Here is a 25,819-nt window from a genome sequence, read left to right as displayed (position 1 = left end):
GCCTGTGACTGCTTTGCACTTGAAGTGCTAGTATACCATAGCCGGGGCTGCAGTCAAAGTCACCAGTATCGTAGCTCTAATAAAACATGACTTTTAATTGATATGCAATGAATATCACACTGTATCACATGTGATAGGCTTAGATACAAGAGCTCGGCAGATGGTAAGTATCATACTTGATAGGTTTAGATACAAGAACTTAGCAGACAGTTTTACACAGGATAAGCTTAGATACAAGAAATCAGCAGGCAGTATCAAACATAACAGGTTCAGATACAAGAACTTCTCAGACTGTATCCAACATTATAAGCTTAGATACAAGAGCTTAGCATATGGTAAGTATCGTACTTGATAGGTTTAGATACAAGAACTTAGCAGACAGTTTCACACAGGATAAGCTTAGATACAAGAAATCAGCAGGCAGTATCAAACATAACAGGTTCAGATACAAGAACTTCTCAGACTGTATCCAACATGATAGGCTCAGATAAAAAGAGCTCAGCAGATCAGTGGACAGTGTGACACATAATAGACTTAGATACAAGAACTTCTCATACTGTATCCAACATGATAGGCTTAGATACAAGAGATCAGCAGACAAGCATCATACTTGCTAGGCTTAGATACAAGAATGTATCAGGCTTTATTACCTGTGATAGGCTTAGATACCAGTGCTCAGCAGACAGTAAGTATCATACTTGAAAGGCTTAGATACAATAGCTTAGCAGTGTCACACATGATGAGCTTAGATACAAGAAATCAGTATCACACAAAGGCTCAGATACAAGAACTTATCAGACTGTATCCAACATGATAGGCTTAGATAAAAGATCTCAGCAAATTGTAAGTATCGCACATGATGAGATTAGATACAAGAAACCAGCAGATACTATCACATATAGGCTCAGATAAAAGAACTAGAGATGAGCGAACTTACAGTAAATTCAATTTGTCACGAACTTCTCGGCTCGGCAGTTGATAACTTATCCTGCGTAAATTAGTTCAGCTTTCAGGTGCTCCGGTGGACTGGAAAAGGTGGATACAGTCCTAAGAGACTCTTTCCTAGGAATGTATCCACCTTTTCCAGCCCACCGGAGCACCGGAAAGCTGAACTAATTTATGCAGGAAAAGTCATCAACTGCCGAGCCGAGAAGTTCGTGACGAATCGAATTTACTGTAAATTCGCTCATCTCTAAAAAGAACTTATCAGACAGTATGAAACATGATAGGCTTAGATATACGAGCTCAGCAGATAGTAAGTATTACACATTAGCTTAGATACAAGAAATAAAATCAGGCAATAGTGTGACAAATGATAGGCTTAGATACAATAACGTATCAGACTGTATCACACTTGATAGACTTAAAGCAGTGTTTTCCAACCAGGGTGCCCCAGCTGTGGCAAAACTACAACTCCCAACATATCTGGACAGCCGCAGGCTGCAGTACCCTGATGAACTTCATATACTAGGTGAAATGCGTTGGGACACACATTTGAAACCTATATTTTGTTCTGAACCTATGTTTTTGGTTTTATGTTTGATATATACTTTTATTGTATATATAAATAAATATATATTCTCATTAACTCAACTTTTTACCCTTCATAAATACTTGTATGTGCTACAGCCAAAGTGTCATTATTCTGGCTCAAAATAGAAAAAGCACTGTGCAGAATTGTTATGGGTGTGCAGGTAAAGAGGCCGTAAGCATGTATTAACACACTGGGGAGCCCTTAAAGGGGTACTCCGGTGGAAAACTTTTTTTTTTTTTCTAAATCAACTGGTGCCAGAAAGTTAAACAGATTTGTAAATGACTTCTATTAAAAAAAAATCTTAATCCTTCCAGGACTTTTTAGCAGCTGTATGCTACAGAGGAAATTCTAGTCTTTTTGAATTTCTTTTTGTCTTGTCCACAGTGCTCTCTGCTGACACCTGATGCCCGTATCAGGAACTGTCCAGAGCAGGAGAAAATCCCCATTGTAAAACTATGTTGCTCTGGACAGTTCCTGAAACTGACATCAGGTGTCAGCAGAGAGCACTGTGGACAAGACAAAAAATAAATTCAAAAAGAAAAGAATTTCCTCTGTAGCATACAGCTGCTAAAAAGTACCGGAAGGGTAAAGATTTTTTTTTTTAATAGAAGTTATTTACAAATCTGATCCAAACTGAAGAGAGAAAGGGGAAGGTAGGAGACGGCACCAGTGCCACTATCTTTAATTGCTTGCAGATATATAAGGGTGTCCAAACAAATGGATACAATACTTATTCCTTGGATATGCGGGAAGGAGGGAACTATGATGTCTGGAGGTGCTCTACGTAACAAGACAAAGTAGGAACCATAAAACCGTGAAAAGAGTAATGTAATACGGAGCACTCACTCTGTGACCTTCTTGCGGGGGTAGGTGGCTGGTAGATGTTCTCAGTCACAAACTTCCATAGCGGGTGTCAGGATCCGGGTACTGTGAAGATACTGGTGGTGGATCCTCTGTGTCAGTGGGGTGATGACGTGGGCTGTACCAGGGGAACGGAGTCTAAGGGGTTACTGGTATTCACCAGAGCCCGCCGCAAAGCGGGATGGACTTGCTGTGGCAGGTAACCCCCAGGTCCTTCCACCCGATAGCGACTCAACCCCAACTGACGGCTGAGATAGGCGCGGTACAAGGGATTAGGCAAGAGCAAGGTCGGACGTAGCAGAAGGTCAGGGCAGGCAGCAAGGATCGTAGTCAGGGGCAACGGCAGAAGGTCTGGAACACTGGCTAGGAACACACAAGGAACGCTTTCACTGGCACAAGGGCAACAAGATCCGGTGATGATGGGAAGTGAGGTAATATAGGCTAGGGCAGAGGTGTATGAACTAATTGGGCCAGGCGCCAATCAGAAGCGCACTGGCCTTTTAAATCGCAGAGAGCCGGCGCGCGCGTGCCCTAGGGAGCGGGGCTGCGCGCGCCGGGACTGAACTGACGGAGGACGGGTCGGGTAAGAAGACTGGGATGCGAACCGCGAGCGAGCGTGTCCCGCTTCGCGGGTCGCATCCCCGCCAGTGATACTAATGCAGCGCTCCCGGTCAGCGGGTCTGACCGGGGCGCTGCGACAAGGTGAACGCTGCGAGCGCTCCGGGGAGGAGCGGGGACCCGGAGCGCTTGGCGTAACAGCGGGGAGGCGGCAGATGTAACGAGGGGAGCCTCAGACGCTGGCCACGGACTGTATCACGCCCTCTAGTGCTTCGTCAGGCCGTCGCCTGACGAAGCGCCAGAGGGCGTGATACGGTCCGTGGCCGGGATCTGAGGCTCCCCTCGTAACATCTGCCACCTCCCCGCTATGGAAGTTTGGGACTGAGAACATCTACCAGCCACCTACCCCCGCAAGAAGGTCACAGAGTGAGTGCTCCGTATTACATTACTCTTTTCACGGTTTTATTTACAAATCTGTTTAACTTTTTGGTACCAGTTGATTTAAAAAAAAATAATTTCCACCAAAGTACCCCTTTAAGCATGGTATTTGCTTGCAATATATATCACCATACTCAAAGTTAGGCAACTACTCCAACACGGAGAGAAAAAGTTTATAATCCGTCATGTCAAAACTGATGGGGTGTAACAAGAAGAGGTAGGCCGGCATATGTCCTAAATGCTGAGTTCCTGAGGGCCACCAACCAGCTATTTTGTCTTGCCAGAGTATATAGAAAAAGGACTGGTGTGGCCAAAGAGTATAGGTTACAGGGCCTATAGAACAGTAGTCCCAAACTGTGGCCCTCTAGATGTTGCCCTGTGGCCCTCTAGATGTTGCCCTGTGGCCCTCCAGCCGTTGGCTATCCGGGCATGCTGGGAGTTGAAGTTTTGCAACATCTCGAGGACCAAAGTTTGAGAGCACTGCTATAGAACTTTGTGGATGATTTGCTATACTGTAAATGATATTGTAGAGTCATATGGTACTGACAAGGATTAGTAACTTTCCTTTTCTTCTTCCAGGTGTCTTCACATTTAAAATGTACAACCCTTCTCCAACCTCCAGTCGGTGAGAGTATCGAGTGTCCAAACAGGAGACCAGGCTCACTATGGATAGCTCACCCAAGCTAGCGGGAGAAACCTTAATAGTGCATCATATCCCTTTGGTGCACTGCCAAGTACCAGATAGGCAATGCTGTCCAACATCTAACAGATCCCATACATACAGCAAGAACGATCTTGGAATTACTAGAACGACTTCTCTACCGGAACGGGACCTATCCCAGGCGGATTCTTTGGTCTACAGTAGTTTAATCCAAACTTCTGAACCATCGGTGAAAGAACGGGGGAGCAAGAAGGAAGAGGATTGGCAGGGACCAGTCACTAGAAAGAGACACAACCCATTCCTACCCAACGATGACGGTGAAAACGACACATCAAGCGGAAGTGATGGGGAAAAGTCTTTCCACCTCCATGACACTTTAGGTGGGCCAAAAACAGGATTTCAATTTCAAGATCTGTCTTTGCCCCGATTCCGCCTCCATGATAACCCACCTGTTGTGAAACCATGGGTATTGACTGGAAGGTCGGGACTTGTGGACGGGCAAGAAGAGAAGACTTCACCTGATGATTTGCAGAAGGGTACAAATGGCAACCTAGGCTCATCAATCATTGAGGACCAGTCTTGGAATCATCATGGTGGGCCTAGCTTTACTCTGGATTGGAATCAGAGCTCAGATTTAGGAAGCCAGGATTTTCTGCAAAGCCGAGAGTGCACCTGTAATGGTTCAGAGTCACTGAGGCACTGCAGGTGCTACAGTGCCTCAAGCCAGTCAGAAATGGACCAGCAGGTGAGCTACGTAAGTGACTCCTCCTGCAATAGCTCGGACGGGATTCTTGTTAATTTCAGTACCTTGTATAACAAGATGAATGGACAACCAAGGTCCAACCTAAATTCTGGCAGTCTCTCGTGTGACTCTTCATTTTGCAGTCATCCGGACACAGGTGCTTTCTACCTTGACCTGCAGAGTTCACCTACAGAATCCAAGATGTCCTGTGATTCCCATGTTCAAGAAGCTTCCGGCAAGCCATGTGGTTGCCACAATGGCTCATCTTCTCCCGAGCTGGATGCCAACTGCAATTCATACCATCTTTACTGTGACTCGGTGCCATGTAATGGAGAGAGTTCAGAACTAACTTCCTGTCTCCAAAGCCAGGCAAGGGTTGTGGTGTCTACCCAAAATTATTATAAATTGGTCACATGTGACTTGTCATCTCAATCTTCTCCTAGCCCGGCAGGTTCGTCGATTACCAGTTGCTCAGATGACCATACCAAGGGAAGCCCGGTACAGCCAACAGAGTATTTTCTTTTCCAGCAGCCACAGACCAGTTCAGATTCAAATGATCCCAAACCCCTCATAGAAAGATCTAAGTCAGACACAATTGAAGGGCAAGTCTATGTGAATGTGTCACCGCCAAACTTTAATACAGGTAGGCAAAGGTCTCGAAGTTATGACCGCAGCTTGGACAAGAGTCCTTCCAATCGATTAGGGTCTCTGGAGCGAATGATGAGTTGTCCCGTGAAACTAAGTGAAGGTCAAGCAGTACAAACCCAGGGCTCATCTCCTAAGAGGGTTACATCATTTTTGGAATTAGCCAAAAGCAGAAAGAAGAATGGAACCAGCCCACCTTTAAGATCCAGTGGGGATTCTTCCCTGGAGTTTTCACCAATTCCAGAGTATCATCGAGATGGTGGTAGAACCTACGAACATGGGGAATTTCGTAGTCACAGCCTTCCACCCATGTCCTTTTTGCACTGTATGAGCCGTACGTGTGAGGGCTGCTCAAACGACAATGTGGATAATAAAGCAACAACTTCAAAGCCCACATCTAGTACTAACCAAGCATGTGCAACTACCGAAGCGAGTGTTGGCCAGACCTTGAACTGCAATGCTTTGGATGCTGGAAGTTCTGGGCTTAACTTTCTGCAAAGAGACCCAAGAGTAAAAGGAGATGGTAAGTCGAAAGATTAAGGATTGTTTTGCTTCTCTGTTTGCATATCGGGTATTATTAATATACCAGGATTTCTAGTCTTTGTAATAAATAGCAATGACTTCTAATTATATGAACATTAGTCATGGACTGATGATGAAGAACAATTACAGTCAGCCCTATAATGATAGCTAATGATGCAGAATGCGTTCCTTCATTGCCTGTCATAGACATTATGACAAAAAATTATTAGGTAACTTTTATCCCTAATGTCCCCAGTGAACCGTGTTTCAGGATAGATCAGATTTCATAGTCTGATAGGATCTTACTCCTACCCACATTGTTAACATCTGCAGGGTAGCACTCTATATATATATATATATATATATATATATATATATATATATATGAGCTGAAAAGGAGGTATTGGAAAAGAAGGAGATGGATATTTTTATTCTAAGATAACAGTAACTGCCATATTGCCCTTATAAGATATAATAATATACCTTGTATAGTACTTTCCTTTATGTACAAGAATATAACTACTATAATACTGTCCTCTATATACAAGAATATAACTACTATAATACTGCTCCTATATACAGGAATATAACTACTATAATACTGCTCCTATATACAGGAATATAACTACTATAATACTGCTCCTATATAAAAGAATATAACTACTATAATACTGCCTCCTATATACAAGAATATAACTACTATAATACTGCCTCCTATATACAAGAATATAACAACTATAATACTGCTCCTATATACAAGAATATAACTACTATAATACTGCCCCCTATGTACAAGAATACAACTACTATAATACTGCCTCCTATATACAAGAATATAACTTCTATAATACTGCTCCTATATACAAGAATATAACTACTATAATACTGCCTCCTATATACAAGAATATAACTACTATAATACTGCTCCTATATACAAGAATATAACTACTGTAATACTGCCCCCTATATACAAGAATATAACTACTGTAATACTGCCCCCTATATACAAGAATATAACTACTATAATCCTGCATCCTATATACAAGAATATAACTACTATAATACTGCTCCTATATAAAAGAATATAACTACTATAATACTGCTACTATATACAAGAATATAACTACTATAATACTGCCTCCTATATACAAGAATATAACTACTATAATACTGCTCCCTATATACAAGAATATAACTACTATAATACTGCCCCTATATACAAGAATATAACTACTATAATACTGCTTCCTATATACAAGAATATAACTACTATAATACTGCTCCTATATACAAGAATATAACTACTATAATACTGCTCCTATGTACAAGAATATAACTACTATAATACTGCATCCTATATACAAGAATATAACTACTATAATACTGCCTCCTATATACAAGAATATAACTACTATAATACTGCCCCCTATATACAAGAATATAACTACTATAATACTGCTCCTATATACAAGAATATAACTACTATAATACTGCTCCTATATAAAAGAATATAACTACTATAATACTGCATCCTATATACAAGAATATAACTACTATAATACTGCCTCCTACATACAATAACATAACTACAATAATACTGCTCCTATATACATGAATATATCTACTATAATACTGCTCCTATATACAAGAATATAACTACTATAATACTGCCCCCTATATACAAGAATATAACTACTATAATACTGCTCTTATATACAAGAATATAACTACTATAATACTGCATCCTATATACAAGAATATAACTACTATAATACTGTCCCCTGTACAAGAATATATACAGAAATAATTAATTTACTAAGATTAGCATCTTACAAACAGGTCTTAAAGGGGTACTCCAGTGAAAAGCATTTTTTTTTAAATCAACTGGTAACAGAAAGTTAAACAGATTTGGAAATTACTTCTTTTTAAAAATCTTAATCCTTCTAGTACTTATAAGCTGCTGTATGCTCCAGAGGAAGTTGTGTAGTTCTTTTCTGTCTGACCACAGTGCTCTCTGCTGACACCTCTGTCTGTCTCAGGAACTGTCCAGAGCAGTCTCAGGAACTGTCCACTGCTCTTGACAGTTCCTGAGACAGACAGAGGTGTCAGCAGAGAGCACTGTGGTCATACTGGAAAGAAATTTAAAAATAAAAGAACTTCCTGTGGAGCATACAGCAGATCATAAGTACTGAAAGGGTTAAGATTTTTAAATAGAAGCAATTTACAAATCTGTCTATTGTTCTGACACCAGTTGATTTAAAAAAAATAAAATAATTATTTCACCGGAGCACCCCTTTAACCTGTTGGGGACAGAGGGCATACCTGCACGTCCTCCGCCCACTCCCTGTCTATAACGCGGGGCCGAGCCCGGCACCTAGCAACGACCGGGACCCGTGGCTAATAGCCCGCGGCACTGATTGTGGTGCCGCGCGCTATTAACCCTTAAGACGCGGTGTTCAAAGTTGAATGCCGCGTCTAAAGTGAAAGTACACTCATGCCGGTTAGCCCAGTGGTGCTGTTCGGGATCGCCGCGGTGAAATCGCGGCACCCTGAACAGCTGTAGGACAGCTGGAGGGTCCCTTACCTTGCCTCCTGTTGTCCGATCGCCGAATGACTGCTCAGTGCCTGAGATCCAGGCATGAGTAGTCAAGCAGCAGAATCATTGATCAATGGTTTCCTATGAGAAACCAGTGGTCAATGTAAAAGATCAGTGTGTGCAGTGTTATAGGTCCCTATGGGATAACAATGATCAGTATAAGAGATCAGTGTGTGCAGTGTTATAGGTCCCTATGGGAGCTGTAACATTGCAAAAAAAAGTGTTAATATAGACCATTTAACCCCTTCCCTAATAAAAGTTTGAATCACTCCCCCTGTTCCCATAAAATAAAACAGTGTAAATAAAAATAAACATATGTGGTATCGCAGTGTGCGGAAATGTCCGAATTATAAAAATACAGAATTAATTAAACCGCACGGTCAATGGCGTAAGCGCAAAAAAATTCAAAAGTCCAAAATAGCGTTTTTTTTGTCACTTTTTATATCATGATAAAATGAATAAAAAGCGATCAAAAAGTCCGATCAATACATAAATAGTACCGTTAAAAACTTCAGATCACGGCGCAAAAATGAGCCCTCATACCTCCCCACACACGGAAAAATAAAAAAGTTATAGGGGTCAGAAGATGACATTTTTAAACATATTAATTTTCCTGCATGTAGTTATGATTTTTTCCAGAAGTCCGACAAAATCAAACCTATATAAGTAGGGGATCATTTTAACCGTATGGACCTACAGAATAATGATAAGGTGTAATTTTTACCGAAATATGCACTGCGTAGAAACGGAATCCCCCAAAATTTACAAAATGGTGTTTTTTCTTCAATTTTGTCGCACAATGATTTTTTTTTCCTGTTTCGCCGTAGATTTTTGGGCAAAATGACTGACGTCATTACAAAGTAGAATTGGTGGCGCAAAAAATAAGCCATCATATGGATTTTTAGGTGCAAAATTGAAAGAGTTAGGATTTTTAAAAGGTAAGGAGCAAAAAACGAAAGTGCAAAAACGGAAAAACCCTCCGTCCCCAAGGGGTTAAGTAATCCCCTGCCAGTGCACAGGTATGTAGAGGCGTCCTCACTGAAATGTATACCAGCCCCGAGCTGGCGTAGATTTCGGCTACGGTTTACACCTGTTTGCTGGCATAAATTTGTTGCTGGCACAAGAAGCTGTAATTCTGGCGTGCGCCTGTGTGAAGCTCCTCCCATTATTAATGCGATGCTTTGACGTTCTTTACAATTGGTTATAATGTGTGTCTACGGTCAAGTGAATTTTTCTTATCTCTTGTCTCTTTTAATGCAGTGGTCTTCAAACTGTGGTCCTCCAGCTGTTGCAAAACTACAACTCCCAGCATGCCCGGACAGCCGTTGGCTGTCCGGGCATGCTGGGAGTTGTAGTTTTGCAACAGCTGGAGGCACCATGGTTGGCAAACACTGTCTGATATATTAAAGGGGTACTCTGTATGCTGGGAGTTGTAGTTTTGCAACAGCTGGAGGCACCCTGGTTGGCAAACACTGTCTGATATATTAAAGGGCTACTCTGTATGCTGGGAGTTGTAGTTTTGCAACAGCTGGAGGCACCCTGGTGGGCAAACACTGTCTGATATATCAAAGGGGTACTCTGTATGCTGGGAGTTGTAGTTTTGCAACAGCTGGAGGCACCCTGGTTGGCAAACACTGTCTGATATATTAAAGGGGTACTCTTTATGCTGGGAGTTGTAGTTTTGCAACAGCTGGAGGCACCCTGGTTGGCAAACACTGTCTGATATATTAAAGGGCTACTCTGTATGCTGGGAGTTGTAGTTTTGCAACAGCTGGAGGCACCCTGGTTGGCAAACACTGTCTGATATATTAAAGGGGTACTCTGTATGCTGGGAGTTGTAGTTTTGCAACAGCTGGAGGCACCCTGGTTGGCAAACACTGTCTGATATATTAAAGGGCTACTCTGTATGCTGGGAGTTGTAGTTTTGCAACAACTTGGGACCCCCCTAGTTGGCAAACACTGTCTGATATATTAAAGGGGTACTCTTTATGCTGGGGGTTGTAGTTTTGCAACAGCTGGAGGCACCCTGGTTGGCAAACACTGTCTGATATATTAAAGGGGTACTCTTTATGCTGGGGGTTGTAGTTTTGCAACAGCTGGAGGCACCCTGGTTGGTAAACACTGTCTGATATATTAAAGGGCTACTCTGTATGCTGGGAGTTGTAGTTTTACAACAGCTGGGGGCACCCTGGTTGGCAAACACTGTCTGATATATTAAAGGGCTACTCCGGTGGATAACTTTAAAAAAAAAATAAAAAAAATTATAAACTGGTGCCCAAAAGTTAAAACAGATTTGTCAATTACTTCTATTAAAAAATCTTAATCCTTCCAGTACTAATTAGCTGCTGAATATTACAGAGGAAATTCTTTTCTTTTTGGAACACAGAGCTCTCTGCTGACATCACGAGCACAGTGCTCTCTGCTGACATCTCTGTCCATTTTAGGAACTGTCCAGAGCAGCCTATGTTTTCTATGGGGATTTTCTCCTACTCTGGACAGTTCTTAAAATGGACAGAGATGTCAGCAGAGAGCACTGTGCTCGTGATGTCAGCAGACAGCTCTGTGTTCCAAAAAGAAAAGAATTTCCTCTGTAGTATTCAGCAGCTAATAAGTACCGGAAGGATTAAGATTTTTTAATAGAAGTAATTTACAAATCTGTTTAACTTTCTAGCACCAGTTGATTAAAAAAAAAAAAAAAAAAAAGAGTTGTTTCCACCGGAATACCCCTTTAACCCAGTAATCCGCAGCAGGCGCTGGAAAAGATGTCGTGTCATGGAAACAAGACAAATCTGGATCCTTCGGTTTTCCTTGGCGTCTGGAAATAAAAAAGATCCTTAAAAAAATCCTATTCACTAAGCAGAATCTTATTTTGGATGCTTTCTGTCCTTCCTAGGCCATAGGTCATTTTCTATATGTATATATGACGGATACCGCAGGCCTGGTCTGCTCTGCTGCAGAGCCTCCTCTTACTGGAAAAGTCATAGACAGTATGAGCAATGCAGCGACGGGGACATTCCAGAAGCCCCATGTAAAAATAGAGGATGCCGGCAGCTGCCTGTGTCGTTATAGAAGGGACACACCCTGGGCAGACATGCTTTGTAATATACTTACCCGTCCCCCCCCCCCCCCCCTCCCCTCCGGATCATCTGCACTGGAATGCTATGGAATCTGCGAAATGTGTCAAGGGCTGGAAGAACCGACCAATCAGAATGGGCATTTCACTTGTAAAACCCCTGTATTCCTAAAGTGCATGCACTGACTGGTGTCTGGTAGCGCCCCCTACATTACAGGGAGGTATTACATGTTCTGTACTCTTTACCTGTATTACTGAAGTGTATGCACTGACTGGTGTCTTGTAGCGCCCCCTACAGTACAGGGAGGTATTACATGTTCTGTACTACTCTTTACCTGTATTACTGAAGTGTATGCACTGACTGGTATCTGGTAGCACCCCCTACAGTACAGGGAGGTATTACATGTTCTGTACTCTTTACCTGTATTACTGAAGTGTATGCACTGACTGGTATCTGGTAGCGCCCCCTACAGTACAGGGAGGTATTACATGTTCTGTACTACTCTTTACCTGTATTACTGAAGTGTATGCACTGACTGGTGTCTGGTAGCACCCCCTACAGTACAGGGAGGTATTACATGTTCTGTACTCTTTACCTGTATTACTGAAGTGTATGCACTGATTGGTGTCTGGTAGCGTCCCCTACAGTACAGGGAGGTATTACATGTTCTGTACTCTACCTGTATTACTGAAGTGTATGCACTGACTGGTGTCTGGTAGCGCCCCATACAGTACAGGGAGGTATTACATGTTCTGTACTCTTTACCTGTATTACTGAAGTGTATGCACTGACTGGTGTCTGGTAGCGCCCCCTACAGTACAGGGAGGTATTACATGTTCTGTACTACTCTTTACCTGTATTACTGAAGTGTATGCACTGACTGGTGTCTGGTAGCGCCCTCTACAGTACAGGGAGGTATTACATGTTCTGTACTACTCTTTATCTGTATTACTGAAGTGTATGCACTGACTGGTGTCTTGTAGCGCCCCCTACAGTACAGGGAGGTATTACATGTTCTGTACTACTCTTTACCTGTATTACTGAAGTGTATGCACTGACTGGTGTCTGGTAGCGCCCTCTACAGTACAGGGAGGTATTACATGTTCTGTACTACTCTTTACCTGTATTACTGAAGTGTATGCACTGACTGGTGTCTTGTAGCGCCCCCTACAGTACAGGGAGGTATTACATGTTCTGTACTACTCTTTACCTGTATTACTGAAGTGTATGCACTGACTGGTGTCTGGTAGCGCCCTCTACAGTACAGGGAGGTATTACATGTTCTGTACTACTCTTTACCTTTATTACTGAAGTGTATGCACTGACTGGTGTCTTGTAGTGCCCCCTACAGTACAGGGAGGTATTACATGTTCTGTACTCTTTACCTGTATTACTGAAGTGTATGCACTGACTGGTGTCTTGTAGCGCCCCCTACAGTACAGGGAGGTATTACATGTTCTGTACACTTTACCTGTGCCAGGGTTAGCTGCCCCTTTGGACACCAGGCGAGGGTGGCTCCATTTGACTTTTTTTTTAGGACATTGTGTGTTCTGTACAGACCCTGAAGAAGCTTCTGTCCTCTACATAGACCAGTGTTTCCCATAGAGGGTGCCTCCAGTTGTTGCAAAACTACAACTCCCGACATGCCCGGACAGCCGAAGGCTGTCTGGGCATGCTGGGAGTTGTAGTTTTGCAACAGCTGGAGGCACCCTCTTTAGGAAACACTGAAACAGACAGTGATTACAGCTCCCAGCAGATCTTTATTACTTTTATATGGAAGGATTTGCTTTATCTATATTATTTATCTACTTATTTATCTTTAATCCTCACTTTTTCCTATTTTTGGATGACATTTTGGTGGCTTCAGAACCAATTACCAGGTTTCCATAGAGCTATGGTTTCAACATGCAATGGTTTCAACATACAATGGTCGTCCCGGAACCAATTAATATTGTAACTTGAGGGACCACTGTATATATACATACTGCGGATGTAAGGCTGGGTTCACGTTTTTGCAATACAGTTCCCACATCAGATTTTTGATTAAAAAAAAAAAAGATTCTTCAAAACCTGACTAATCTGTATCAAAACGTGTGTACAAATTTTAACCCGTATACGGTTTGAAAAATGATGTCCGATTGCATCCGTTTTTTTACTTCTTAAAAGGGTTCTCCGGTGCTTATACATCTTATCCCCTATCCAAAGGATAGGGGATAAGATGCCTGATCGCGGGGGTCCCGCAGCTGGGGACGCCCGTGATCATGCACGCGGCACCCCGCTTGTAATCAGTCCCTGGAGCGTGTTCGCTCCGGGTCTGATTACGGGCGACTACAGGGCCGGCGGCGCGTGACGTTACGCCTCCGCCCCCGTGTGACGTCACGCTCCGCCCCTCAATGCAAGCCTACGGGAGGGGGCGTGATAGCTATCACGCCCCCTCCCGTAGGCTTGCATTGAGGGGCGGAGCATGACGCCGACCCTGTAGTTGCCCGTAATCAGACCCGAAGCGAACGCGCTCCGGGGACTGATTACAAACGGGGTGCCGCATGCATGATCCCGGGGGTCCCCAGCGGCGGGACTCCCGCGATCAGGCATCTTATCCCCTATCCTTTGGATAGGGGATAAGATGTGTAAGCACCGGAGAACCCGTTTAAGAATGCAGGGCGTACCTATACGCCCTGTGCCCGATCCCGGTGTTTAAAACGGGGTCACGTCGTGACCCCGCATAACACCGGGTCGGTCCCGGCTGCTATTCATAGCCGGGACCCTGGGCTAATAGCATGTGGCACCGATCATTGTGCCGCGCGCTATTAACCCTTCAGACGTGGCGATCAAAGTTGATCACCGCGCTGAAAATGAAAGTAAACGCTTCCCGGCAGCTCAGTCGGGCTGATCGGGACTATCGCGATAAAATCACGATGTCCCGATCAGCTAGGACGCGAGCGGAGACCCCCTTACCTTGCTCCGTCGCGTCCGATCGGCGTTTGATTGCTCTAAGCCTGAGCTACAGGGTTGAGCCCTTATCCCTTATCTCGCTGATCCTTTCATAGCTATGGCTTTGCAGGGATCAGGGTAAAAGATCAGTGTGTGCAGTGGGAAAAAAAAGTGGAAAAAAAAAGTTAACTAAGGTCATTTAACCCCTTCCCTAATAAAAGTTTGAAACACCCCCTTTTCCCCCCAAAAAACTGTTTAAATAAAAATAAACATATGTGGTATCGCCGCGTGCGTAAATGTCCGAACTATAAAAAGATATTGTTAATTTTTTTTTCTAATCAACTGGTGCCAGGAAGTTAAACAGATTTGTAAATTACTTCTATATAAAAATCTTAATACTTCCACTATTTAACAGCTGCTGTATGCTACAGAGGAAGTTGTGTAGTTCTTTCCAGTCAAACCACAGTGCTCTCTGCTGCCACCTCTGTCCATGTCATGAACTGTCCGGATCAGGAAAGGTTGCTATGGGGATTTGTTCCTACTCTGGACAGTTCCTGACATGGAAAGAGGTGGCAGCAGAAAGCACTGTGGCCAGAAAGAGAAGAACTACACAACTTCCTGTGGAGCATACAGCAGCTGATATGTACTGGAAGGATTAAGATTTTTAAATAGAAGTCATTTACAAATATGTATAACTTTTTGGCACCAGTTGATTAAAAAATAAAAATAAAAAATAGCTTTCCACTTGGGTACCCCTTCAAAAGCTCTAGATGACTCCAAATATGTTTTATTCATAATCTTATAAAGTCTGTTCATGTGAAGAAACTCAGAATATCAAAGAAAATGTCTTTGTTGAAAAAAAAAAATGCTGTTAAAATTCCAACTCAACAGAATCATTTTTATCAGTGTACATGATACTCAAATATATATTAATATATATATATATATATATATATATATATATATATATATATATACAGTATATACAAGCAGATTTAAAGGGGTTACCCAGGAAAAAACCTTATATATATATATATATATATATATATATATATATATATATATATACAGTGGTCCCTCAACATACGATGGTAATTCGTTCCAAACAAGGGATGTTGAGGGATTCGTGCAATGTAAAGTATAGGAAGCTGTACTCACTTGTCCCCGCCGCTCGAGATGGTGTCCCCGCCGCTCCCGATGGTGATCCCAGGCCTCCGCTGGGCTCTCCCCTGTCTTCTCCGGTCCTCCGCTGTCTTCTCCGGTCCTCCGCTGTCTTCTCCGGTCCTCCGCTGTCTTCTCCGGCCCTCCGCTGTCTTCTCCGGTCCTCCGCTGTCTTCTCCTGTCCTCCGCTGTCTTTTCCGGTCCTCCGCTGTCTTCTCCGGTCCTCTGCTGTCTTTTCCGGTCCTCTGCTGTCTTCTCCGGTCCTCTTCTGTCTTCTCCGGTCCTCTTCTGTCTTCTCCGGTCCTCTTCTGTCTTCTCCGGTCCTCCGCTGTCTTCTCCGGTCCTCTTCTGTCTTCTCCGGTCCTCTTCTGTCTTCTCCGGTCCTCTTCTGTCTTCTCCGGTCCTCTACTGTCTTCTCCGGTCCTCTTCTGTCTTCTCCGGTCCTCTACTGTCTTCTCCGGTCCTCTTCTGTCTTCTCCGGTCCTCTTCTGTCTTCTCCGGTCCTCTTCTGTCTTCTCCGGTCCTCTACTGTCTTCTCTGGTCCTCTTCTGTCTTCTCCGGTCCTCTACTGTCTTCTCCGGTCCTCTTCTGTCTTCTCCGGTCCTCTACTGTCTTCTCCGGTCCTCTTCTGTCTTCTCCGGTCCTCTACTGTCTTCTCCGGTCCTCTTCTGTCTTCTCCGGTCCTCTTCTGTCTTCTCCGGTCCTCTACTGTCTTCTCCGGTCCTCTTCTGTCTTCTCCGGTCCTCTTCTGTCTTCTCCGGTCCTCTTCTGTCTTCTCCGGTCCTCTTCTGTCTTCTCCGGTCCTCTGCTGTCTTCTCCGGTCCTCCGCTGTCTTCTCTGGTCCTCTTCTGTCTTCTCCGGTCCTCTGCTGTCTTCTCCGGTCCTCTTCTGTCTTCTCTGGTCCTCTTCTGTCTTCTCCGGTCCTCTTCTGTCTTCCGCAAGGCCTTACTGGGCCTGCGTAGTGACGTCATTACACCGCTGCGTACGCCATTCCCATTGGATGACGTGCGCAGCAGTGTATCGACGTAATCGGAGAGGGCTGAGAAGACACCGGAAGACCAGTGCTGGACCCGGAGGGCACCCCGGAGCATCGTGGAGGGGTAAGTAATACTTACCGCACCACACGGGGAACATTAAGCTGCTATCCGGCAGCAGCTTAAGCATTTGGCACTGCCGGATAGCACTTAATGCGATGGCCCCGACATAAAAAAGCATCATATGTCGATACTGACATCGACATGCGATGGCCTCTGAGAGGCCATCATATGTCGATTTCATCATATGTCGGGGCCATTGTAGGTCGGGGGGGTCACTGTATATATATATATATATATATATATATATATATATATATATATATATATATAAATATAAATAGATAGATAGATAGATATCAACTGGCTCCAGAAAGTTAAACAGATTTGTAAATTACTTCTATTAAAAAATCGTAATCCTTTCAGTACTTATGAGCTGCTGAAGTTGAGTTGTTCTTTTCTGTCTAAGTGCTCTCTGATGACACGTGTCTCGGGAGCCGCCCAGTTTAGAATCCCCATAGCAAACCTCTTCTACTCTGTGCAGTTCCCGAGACAAGCAGAGATGTCAGCAGAGAGCACTATTGCCAGACAGAAAACAACAACTCAACTTCAGCAGCTGATAATTATTGAAAGGACTAAGATTTATTAATAGAAGTCATTTACAAATCTGTTTAACTTTCTGGAGCCAGTTTATATATATATATATATATATATATATATATATATATATATATATATATATATATAAAAAGTTTATTCCAGGAATACCCCTTTAAATGTACACATCCTGACAACCACCAATGCAGTTTATATTGTACATATTGAGTGCTTGGTGCTTTAGGCTTTCATCCTCTTTCATAAATGTTCCCTTTTTATATATATGAGTTGTCTGTGGATTACAGTATATACTTATACCCCCCTACGTCTCACCCATCCCCATGGATGCCATGCGCACCGTGTATTGGGCCGTGCGGTTTGTTTAATGACAATCGCTGGTTAATGAGTAACATCAGTGTCCGTGGGGACCCAGCCCCAATGTTCTCATTATAATGCAGCGCTGTGGTATGTGGATTAACCCTTCTTGTGCTGGAACCTTTGGTTTTGTGGTCTGGTCTCTGGCGGTGTTGGATGTGTTTGTCATATGAGTGTTGGGGGAGGGGGTCACATATATCACATGTTTTTGAGTTATTGTAGGTTGGTTTTGGCCTAAAACTAGTTTCCCAAGAGTGTAATATGGTCACATATCTGCGTCTATACTACAACCATATGTGACGGCCCAACCATTGTTCAGGTCATAAGACATACAGGGGGGGGGGCGTCTCATTTGGCCATGTTCTCCAACCTTATGAATGGCGACTAGAGATGAGCGAACTTACAGTAAATTCGATTTGTCACAAACTTCTCGGCTCGGCAGTTGATGACTTATCCTGCATAAATTAGTTCAGCTTTCCGGTGCTCCGGTGGGCTGGAAAAGGTGGATACAGTCCTAGGAAAGAGTCTCCTAGGACTGTATCCACCTTTTCCAGCCCACGGGAGCACCTGAAAGCTGAACTAATTTATGCAGGAAAAGTCATCAACTGCCGAGCCGAGAAGTTCGTGACGAATCGAATTTACTGTAAGTTCGCTCATCTCTAATGGCGACCATTGCAATATAGTGGTATGTAATATACCGTACGCCATATGCTATACAATTGCCGGCAAGCTGCCAAGGCCAGAAACACAACACTAGGCCATTATAAGACCGTATAATATGTGCCAACATCTTATTCACTAACGGTGACATTTTAGCCCCATCTCAAAGAAGGCCTATGAACACCCCCAAAACATACCCTTTAGAGATGGACCCTTTCGTGGTTGCTTTCCAGGATTGTCCTGCCAATATTAGGACTGTTGGCATGTATGCAGTATTTAAAGGGGTATTCCAGGCAAAAACCTTTTTATATATATCAACTGGCTCCGGAAAGTTAAACAGATTTGTAAATTACTTCTATTAAAAATTCTTAATCCTTCCAATAGTTATTAGCTTCTGAAGTTGAGTTGTTGTTTTCTGTCTAACTGCTCTGATGACTCACGTCCCGGGAGCTGTCCAGTTCCTATGGGGATATTCTCCCATCATGCACAGCTCCCGGGACGTGACATCATCATTGAGCAGTTAGACAGAAAACTTCAGAAGCTAATAACTATTGGAAGGATTAAGATTTTTTAATAGAAGTAATTTACAAATCTGTTTAACTTTCCGGAGCCAGTTGAGATATATATATATATATATATATATATATATATATATATATAAAAAGGTTTTGCCTGGAATACCCCTTTAAAGAGCAACAAACAGCAACAGTGAACACTGTATGGTGCAATATTTGGGTATTAATATGGAAGTATTATTTGTGTACTATATGGCACTGTTGTATGACCCCTGTATGGGGGTATTATTTAGGCACTGTATGCAGTGTTGGACTGGAGTACCTTGGGTCCACCTGAAGAAATCATTCTTAGCCCCCTCTAAAGTTAGGCCCCAATATAGTAGTTAGTCCCCAATAATAAATAAATAAAAACCCCTTACCTCTCTCTGCTCCCCTGCAACGTCCCTTCTCTCTCAGCTTCTGATGCAGGCTGCATGATATAGAGAGATGTGGTGGCCCAGTACAGGAGTTGCACCCCTGTACCATTGCTGCCCTGTCAGGTGGACTCTATTTCAGTGACCTCTGGGCCCTCCTTTAATCTATGTTCCCTAAATAGTTAATAAGCACATATGGTATCTAATTTAATGTGTATATATTGTTATGTGCCTTTAAATACTGTTGTCATGTGTTGTAACCAAGGAAGGTACCAGTGACCATGTGACCTATAGAGTGACCTATGGGACCCCTCCAGAGTCTCCCCCATATAAACTCTGGGAGGAGCTAGTTCAGTCACTTGAGATGAGTTCTCTACTGAGTGCAGCAAGGACAAGTCCTGAGAGAGAGTGTCTGGTGTCCTGAGGAGGACTAAAGCCTACCACGCCGCCACGCTTCCACAAATCCGCTACCCCACAGGTGAACGTCAAAACCTGGTAAGCTACATGCGGGGTGAAGTCAGTCTAGTCAAGTCAGTCAAGATCAGTCTGTATCAAGTCAGCGTGGGCCTGTAGCAAATTGTCCAGCCTAACTGAGCTGTCAAGACTATTACACCTGTCTACCTCAGTAAAGCCCCGTGCCTAGCCCAGGATCCAGCGGCATACCTTCGCGTGGTGAAGAGGTTAAACCATGCCCTGGCGTCACGAACACAACATCTGCCCTCATCACACCCTCACCACAGAGAGTTTGCGGCTCCTTCCTCTAAACCGACAGAAGAGAGAGCAGCTGGCAGCCTGCCTCCCATCTGCATGTGGGTCTTAAAGATACACATACAGTTGATCAACTGTATGTGTATCTTTAAGACGCACACGCAGATCCTGTAATTGTGTCCTGGGCAGGCCCCTCTTTCCCTGTAGCCCTTGGTGCCCTCCAGAGGAGCCCTCAATCTTCTGGTGAGCCAGTCTAACAGCATCTGTATGGCATTATTAGTTGGGCGCTCTCTATGTGAGCAACGTATGGCAATATTATTTGAGCTCTGTACAGTTATAGTATTTGGGCACTACGTGGTGGTTTTTGTTTGGTGCTAATATTTAGGCACTGTATGGCAATGTTACTTTTTGACATAGTATGGTGACTGTATGAAGGAACTTTTACTTGCTATATGGAGGCATTTAGCTATTGTATGGAGTTATTATTTGGCCCCGTATAGCAGTGGTTCTCAACCTTTTTCGCGACTGTGCCCCCCCAAAAGGTGAAAGTATGTCCACGGGTACTTCTCATGCGTAAATTTGTGCGGAACTTATGCGCGATGGGTATTCGTGGACAAAATAAGTCATAAAATTGCTTAAGGGGAGGGGGGGAATAATGGCACAAGGGGATTAAGATGGAGGGGGGGGGGGGGATAATCATTACCCCCCTATCTTAATCCCCCTTTGCCATTATTCCCCCCTCCCTCTAATCCCCTTTTGCCATTATTCCTCTCCCCCCTCCATCTTAATGCCCTTGTGCCATTATTTCTCTCTCCCCCCCCCCCCCACCCCTCGGGCTAATATATACATACATAAAATACATATAATAACATCCTCCCCTCCCATACACTTAGTTTTCACTTTTTTTTTTTTTTACACTACCCGGCCTGTTCGGGTTAACTGCGCGTCCCGTTCCCAGAGTCCCATTCGGCGGGCCACACTGATGGGTGACTTCCTCCTGCTCTGTGCGGCACCTCCGCGAAACGTCAGGGGATGTCACACGGGCAACCACACAGCTCCCGTAAAGCTCCCGGAATTCCCCAGAGAGCTGCCGCTGCCATTCCCGCTGTGTACTGACACATACTGGCCAATGTATGGCCGTTATTCGTCAGCGCATCAGTGTACCCCCGCACAACCGGTGGCATAATTTGCCAGTATTTAGTATTATTTTGTAATTGTATATAATTCTGCCTTAGTATAGTAATGTTTGGTTAGTGTATGGAGGTATTATAGCATACTGAATTTAGTGCAGTATTCTATTAGAACGATATAGCAGTATTATATGAACACTGTATCGCAGTATTATATGAACACTGTCTTGCAGTATTATATCAACACTATTGCAGTATTATATGAACACTGTCTTGCAGTATTATATCAACACTATTGCAGTATTATATGAACACTGTCTTGCAGTATTATATGACCACTGTCTTGCAGTATTATATGACCATTGTCTTGCAGTATTATATGAACACTGTCTTGCAGTATTATATGAACACTGTCTTGCAGTATTATATCAACACTATCGCAGCATTATATCAACACTGTCTTGCAGTATCATATGAACACTGTCTTTCAGTATTATATGACCACTGTCTTGCAGTATTATATGACCACTGTCTTGCAGTATTTTATGACCACTGTCTTGCAGTATTATATCAACACTATCACAGCATTATATGAGCACTGTCTTGCAGTATCATATGAACACTGTCTTTCAGTATTATATGACCATTGTCTTGCAGTATTATATGAACACTGTCTTTCAGTATCATATGAAAACTGTCTTTCAGTATTATATGAAAACTGTCTTGCAGTATCATATGAACACTGTCTTGCAGTATTATATGAACACTGTTTTTCAGTATTATATGAAAACTGTCTTTCAGTATTATATGAACACTGTCTTGCAGTATTATATGACCACTGTCTTGCAGTATTATATGACCACTGTCTTGCAGTATTATATGACCACTGTCTTGCAGTATTATATGAACACTGTCTTGCAGTATTATATGACCACTGTCTTGCAGTATTATATGACCACTGTCTTGCAGTATTATATGACCACTGTCTTGCAGTATTATATGACCACTGCCTTGCAGTTTTATATGAACACTGTCTTGCAGTATTATATGAACACTGTCTTGCAGTATTATATGAACACTGTCTTGCAGTGTTATATGAACACTGTATCGCAGTGTTATATGAACACTGTCTTGCAGTATAATGGGAACACTGTCTTGCAGTATTATATGAACACTGTATCTCAGTATTATATGAACACTGTATCTCAGTATTATATGAACACTGTATTGCAGAATTATATAAACACTGTCTTGCAGTATTATATGAACACTGTATGTCAGTATTATATGAACACTGTCTTGCAGTGTGGTAAGCCAGAATAGTAGTGATATAGGGGTGTTGCAATGATGCAACGAGGTGTGGTGGTATTACCCATGATTTGTCGTGAAGCCAGGGTGCGGTTGTTTTGTATAGGAGGCCATGCCAACAACCGGTCCACAAACTTCAGAATAATAAATGGAATGTCCACAGCAGATTTTATGAGATAACTGGTAATTTTACTAAACTTCTTATGTCAACAGTCTTTACAACTAAACAGTTTCTCTTGAGGTAACCGGGATGCAGGTTCCTCACAGGCTTTGCTGGGACTAATAGTCTTGAGACTTAAGCAGGCCACTGTGCTACTAATTATAGGATTTGAGTTGAATAGTAGTCACTAGGAATTGGTAGATAGGCTTTATAACTCACGAGATATGCTGATTGTGCTTGCTTTAATGTCCAGCAGGAAGAGAGGCAAGAGAGCGAATTTGGAGACTACAGCCCCTTATATACTAAGGAGGCTGGACTAATCCCATTGGTTGCAAAGCCTATAGGTCCTGAACCCAGAGAACTCTGGGTACATCACATGACATTATCACATGACCCAGGAAGGTCCTACACATTTTTACAACCATTATAATATATCACATGACCTAGGAAGGTCCTATACATTTGTACTACCTCTATATACATATTGTACAATATACAGGAACACATTTATACAAGGCGAACAAGGGGCAAGGCCTGCAGGAGAGCCCTGTGGAATGGAGGGACTCTAACTGAGGGGACTTAAGACAGGGACAGGACAAGGTCCTGTACCAGGACACCACAGCAGATTTATATGAACACTGTCTTGCAGTATTATATGAACACTGTCTTGCAGTATTATATGAACACTGTCTTGCATTACTATTTTAATACTGTAAAAACTAATTTGGAAGTTGGAGTGAATTCTCAGTACCAGCTGCGAAAATTATTTTTATCATATGCGATTATGTGTGGCAAAAAAATATTCTTAAAAATGATAAATATTTCTTAGAGACTGAAGGAATGAAAGGTGATGGCTACAATTACAGTCACCAGGCGGTATAGACGGTGTTCTGTGTATTTATTGTACTACGTATAGATTTGGATCTCAGCTGCTGGACCTTAAAATAGGAGACAAATCCAAATGGCCTGCACCCAAAGCTCATGCCGTGCTTACTATGGCCCTGTCGTACTATTTAAGTAAATGTTTTGGTGCATTCATTACTATCAGAATCTACAGCAATCCGCCATAACATAAAAACTGTCCTTGAATTGATGATTTGAAAATGGGAAAAAATGGGCAAATCAAAGGATCTGAGCAACTCCGACAAGGGCCAAATTGTGTTGTGTAGACCAGAGGTCCCCAACCCAGTCCTTAAGACCCAGCAACAGGCCAGAATATGGATTTTTCCTCTTCTATTCCAATAGAGTAACTGAAAAAAAAAGAAAAGAATGTTGGTCATGAGGACTTGGTTGGGGACCACTGGTGTAGACAACTAGATCAGAACATCTTCAAAACAGCAGGATCATAAACATCATATTTTAATAGTTTGGACATATACACGCGGGGCAATACCATTTTGTAGTGTTTTTTTTTATGAGAAAAGGGAGGTGATTTGTATTATTAGGGGTCAGGCTTTTATCATTTTTTTATTTATTTATTGTTAACTTTTTAAGTCTGTACAGGGGACTCATCGGACCCCTGCTGTTGCACATGCACAGCGGGGGTCCGATGAACTTACCCGAATGCCATGATTAATCACTGCATCTATAGGGTTAATGGCGGACATCAGTGTTATTTTTTATGTCTGCCATCAATTGCAAATGCAGGGCTTCTGTAGGATCCTGTGTTGGAGTGTGCTGCCATGCGGAAAGCAACAGGTATTTCTTCTGACCCCCTCCCCCCCCCCCCAACTCCATATAAAAAAAATCATTATAGGAGTCAGAGCTTTAGTTTTGGATGTTTTTTATAGATCCGCACTCGCCCTCATGCTAGGACTGATTAATATACAGAACTGAACCCCTTAAGCTGCTATGAAGTCCCTGAGTACTCTGCGCACTACAGATAAAAGTCTTGTGAAGTTCTCGGGGGGTCACTTCAGTCTCGGCTCCCAGCCTTCTCTCAGAATACTGATTTCTCTTTTTTTTCCTCTTGTTTTTGGGTAAACTGAGGAATGTGGGCGGGGGCCGAAATAACACAGCGGCTGGACCTGGTTTGCTTACTGATTCGGTTCCATTATGAGCAGAAGGCTAAATCGAGGGAGTGAATTAAAGGGGTATTCCACCCATAAACATCTTATCCACAGCTGAAGGCAACAGTGCTGCAAAAAAGAGTTATCTAAACACTGTACACATGAATGACATAGAAACATATATAAAATGTATGTATGTATGAAAAACCTCTGTACTTTTAGAACTAAACCTTTGCAAAAGATGTAGGTTATACACTCACCATATTGTTTTTGGTAGAGTACAGGCAATCTCCAATAATCATTGTGTGTGTGTGTGTGTGTGTGTATACAGCCAAAAACCATAAAGAAAAGGGTTACAGAGCAGGGCAGCCAGGTTCCCCAAGAGCAGTGAGTCAGCAGAGTGAGGGAGGGGGAGGAGTCATTACAGCGCAGGCAAGAGAGGAACCCGCCCCCTTCCTTTGGGAACATGGAAAAGACATTGAGCAGGATTAATATGCTGTTGTTTAGTTAAATATGGGTGATAAATACATAAAAATTACATGTACATGATCAGGATGAGGTATTGAGTAACATATAACAGTTTTTTTTTTTTTTTTTTGTGGGATCTGACAGGTACGCTTTAACAGACAGTATGACATATGAGAAATTACTGGTGCAGCAGCCTTCTATTGTTTTCAGTGGGATCCTGCTGCACTGTGCACATGGTAGAATTTCCGTGGAATTCATCTGTGGAAATACAAAATACAGACTCTGCCGAAATAATGACAAATTCATGGCCGGTATTTGTCAGCGCATCAGCGTACCCCACCGGTTGAGGACCCCTACCGTATAGTGATAATAATTTGCCAGTATTTTGTATTATTTTGTAATTGTATATAATTTACATATATAATTTGGCTCCAGACCTGCTGCAGGGCGCTCAGAGGCAGTCGCCTCTGAGCGTCCTGCAGCAAGTCTGGAACCGGATCCATAGAAGGATGTGAAGCGGAGTCGTCTGGCTGAAGCCTTGTGGTGAGTGCGGGTTACCGTGTGTTTCTATTCTAGAAATTTAGTCTGCGTAAGGGGGTGGTCTTCTCAAAGCGGTTGTCCACTGTATTTTATGTAATTTATAACACTTGTCTATATGGTAGGGGGACCCTAAACCATTGTTAGGCTCCAGGGTCAGGGTGCAGCCTCTGTACCCCCTA

The 25,819-nt window shown here is 42.9% G+C and overlaps 1 protein-coding gene across 2 annotated transcripts in view; it reads left to right on the top strand.

Moving 5' to 3' along the window:
• RUSC2 (RUN and SH3 domain containing 2) overlaps window positions 1–25,819 on the top strand; it is an 81,278-nt gene that overhangs the window by 20,461 nt on the left and 34,998 nt on the right. For both annotated transcript variants that reach the window (XM_056546770.1, XM_056546761.1), the window contains exon 2: window positions 3,971–5,962. In XM_056546770.1, the coding sequence (XP_056402745.1) occupies window positions 4,057–5,962 (1,906 nt within the window). In that variant the 5' untranslated portion in view covers window positions 3,971–4,056. The remainder of the gene's footprint in view (window positions 1–3,970; window positions 5,963–25,819) is intronic.

This window comes from Hyla sarda, chromosome 1, assembly GCF_029499605.1.
Source record: "Hyla sarda isolate aHylSar1 chromosome 1, aHylSar1.hap1, whole genome shotgun sequence".
Taxonomy (NCBI): Eukaryota; Metazoa; Chordata; class Amphibia; order Anura; family Hylidae; genus Hyla; species Hyla sarda.
Note: the sequence above shows the minus strand (reverse complement) of the source record. Positions and strands in the feature narration are given on the sequence as shown.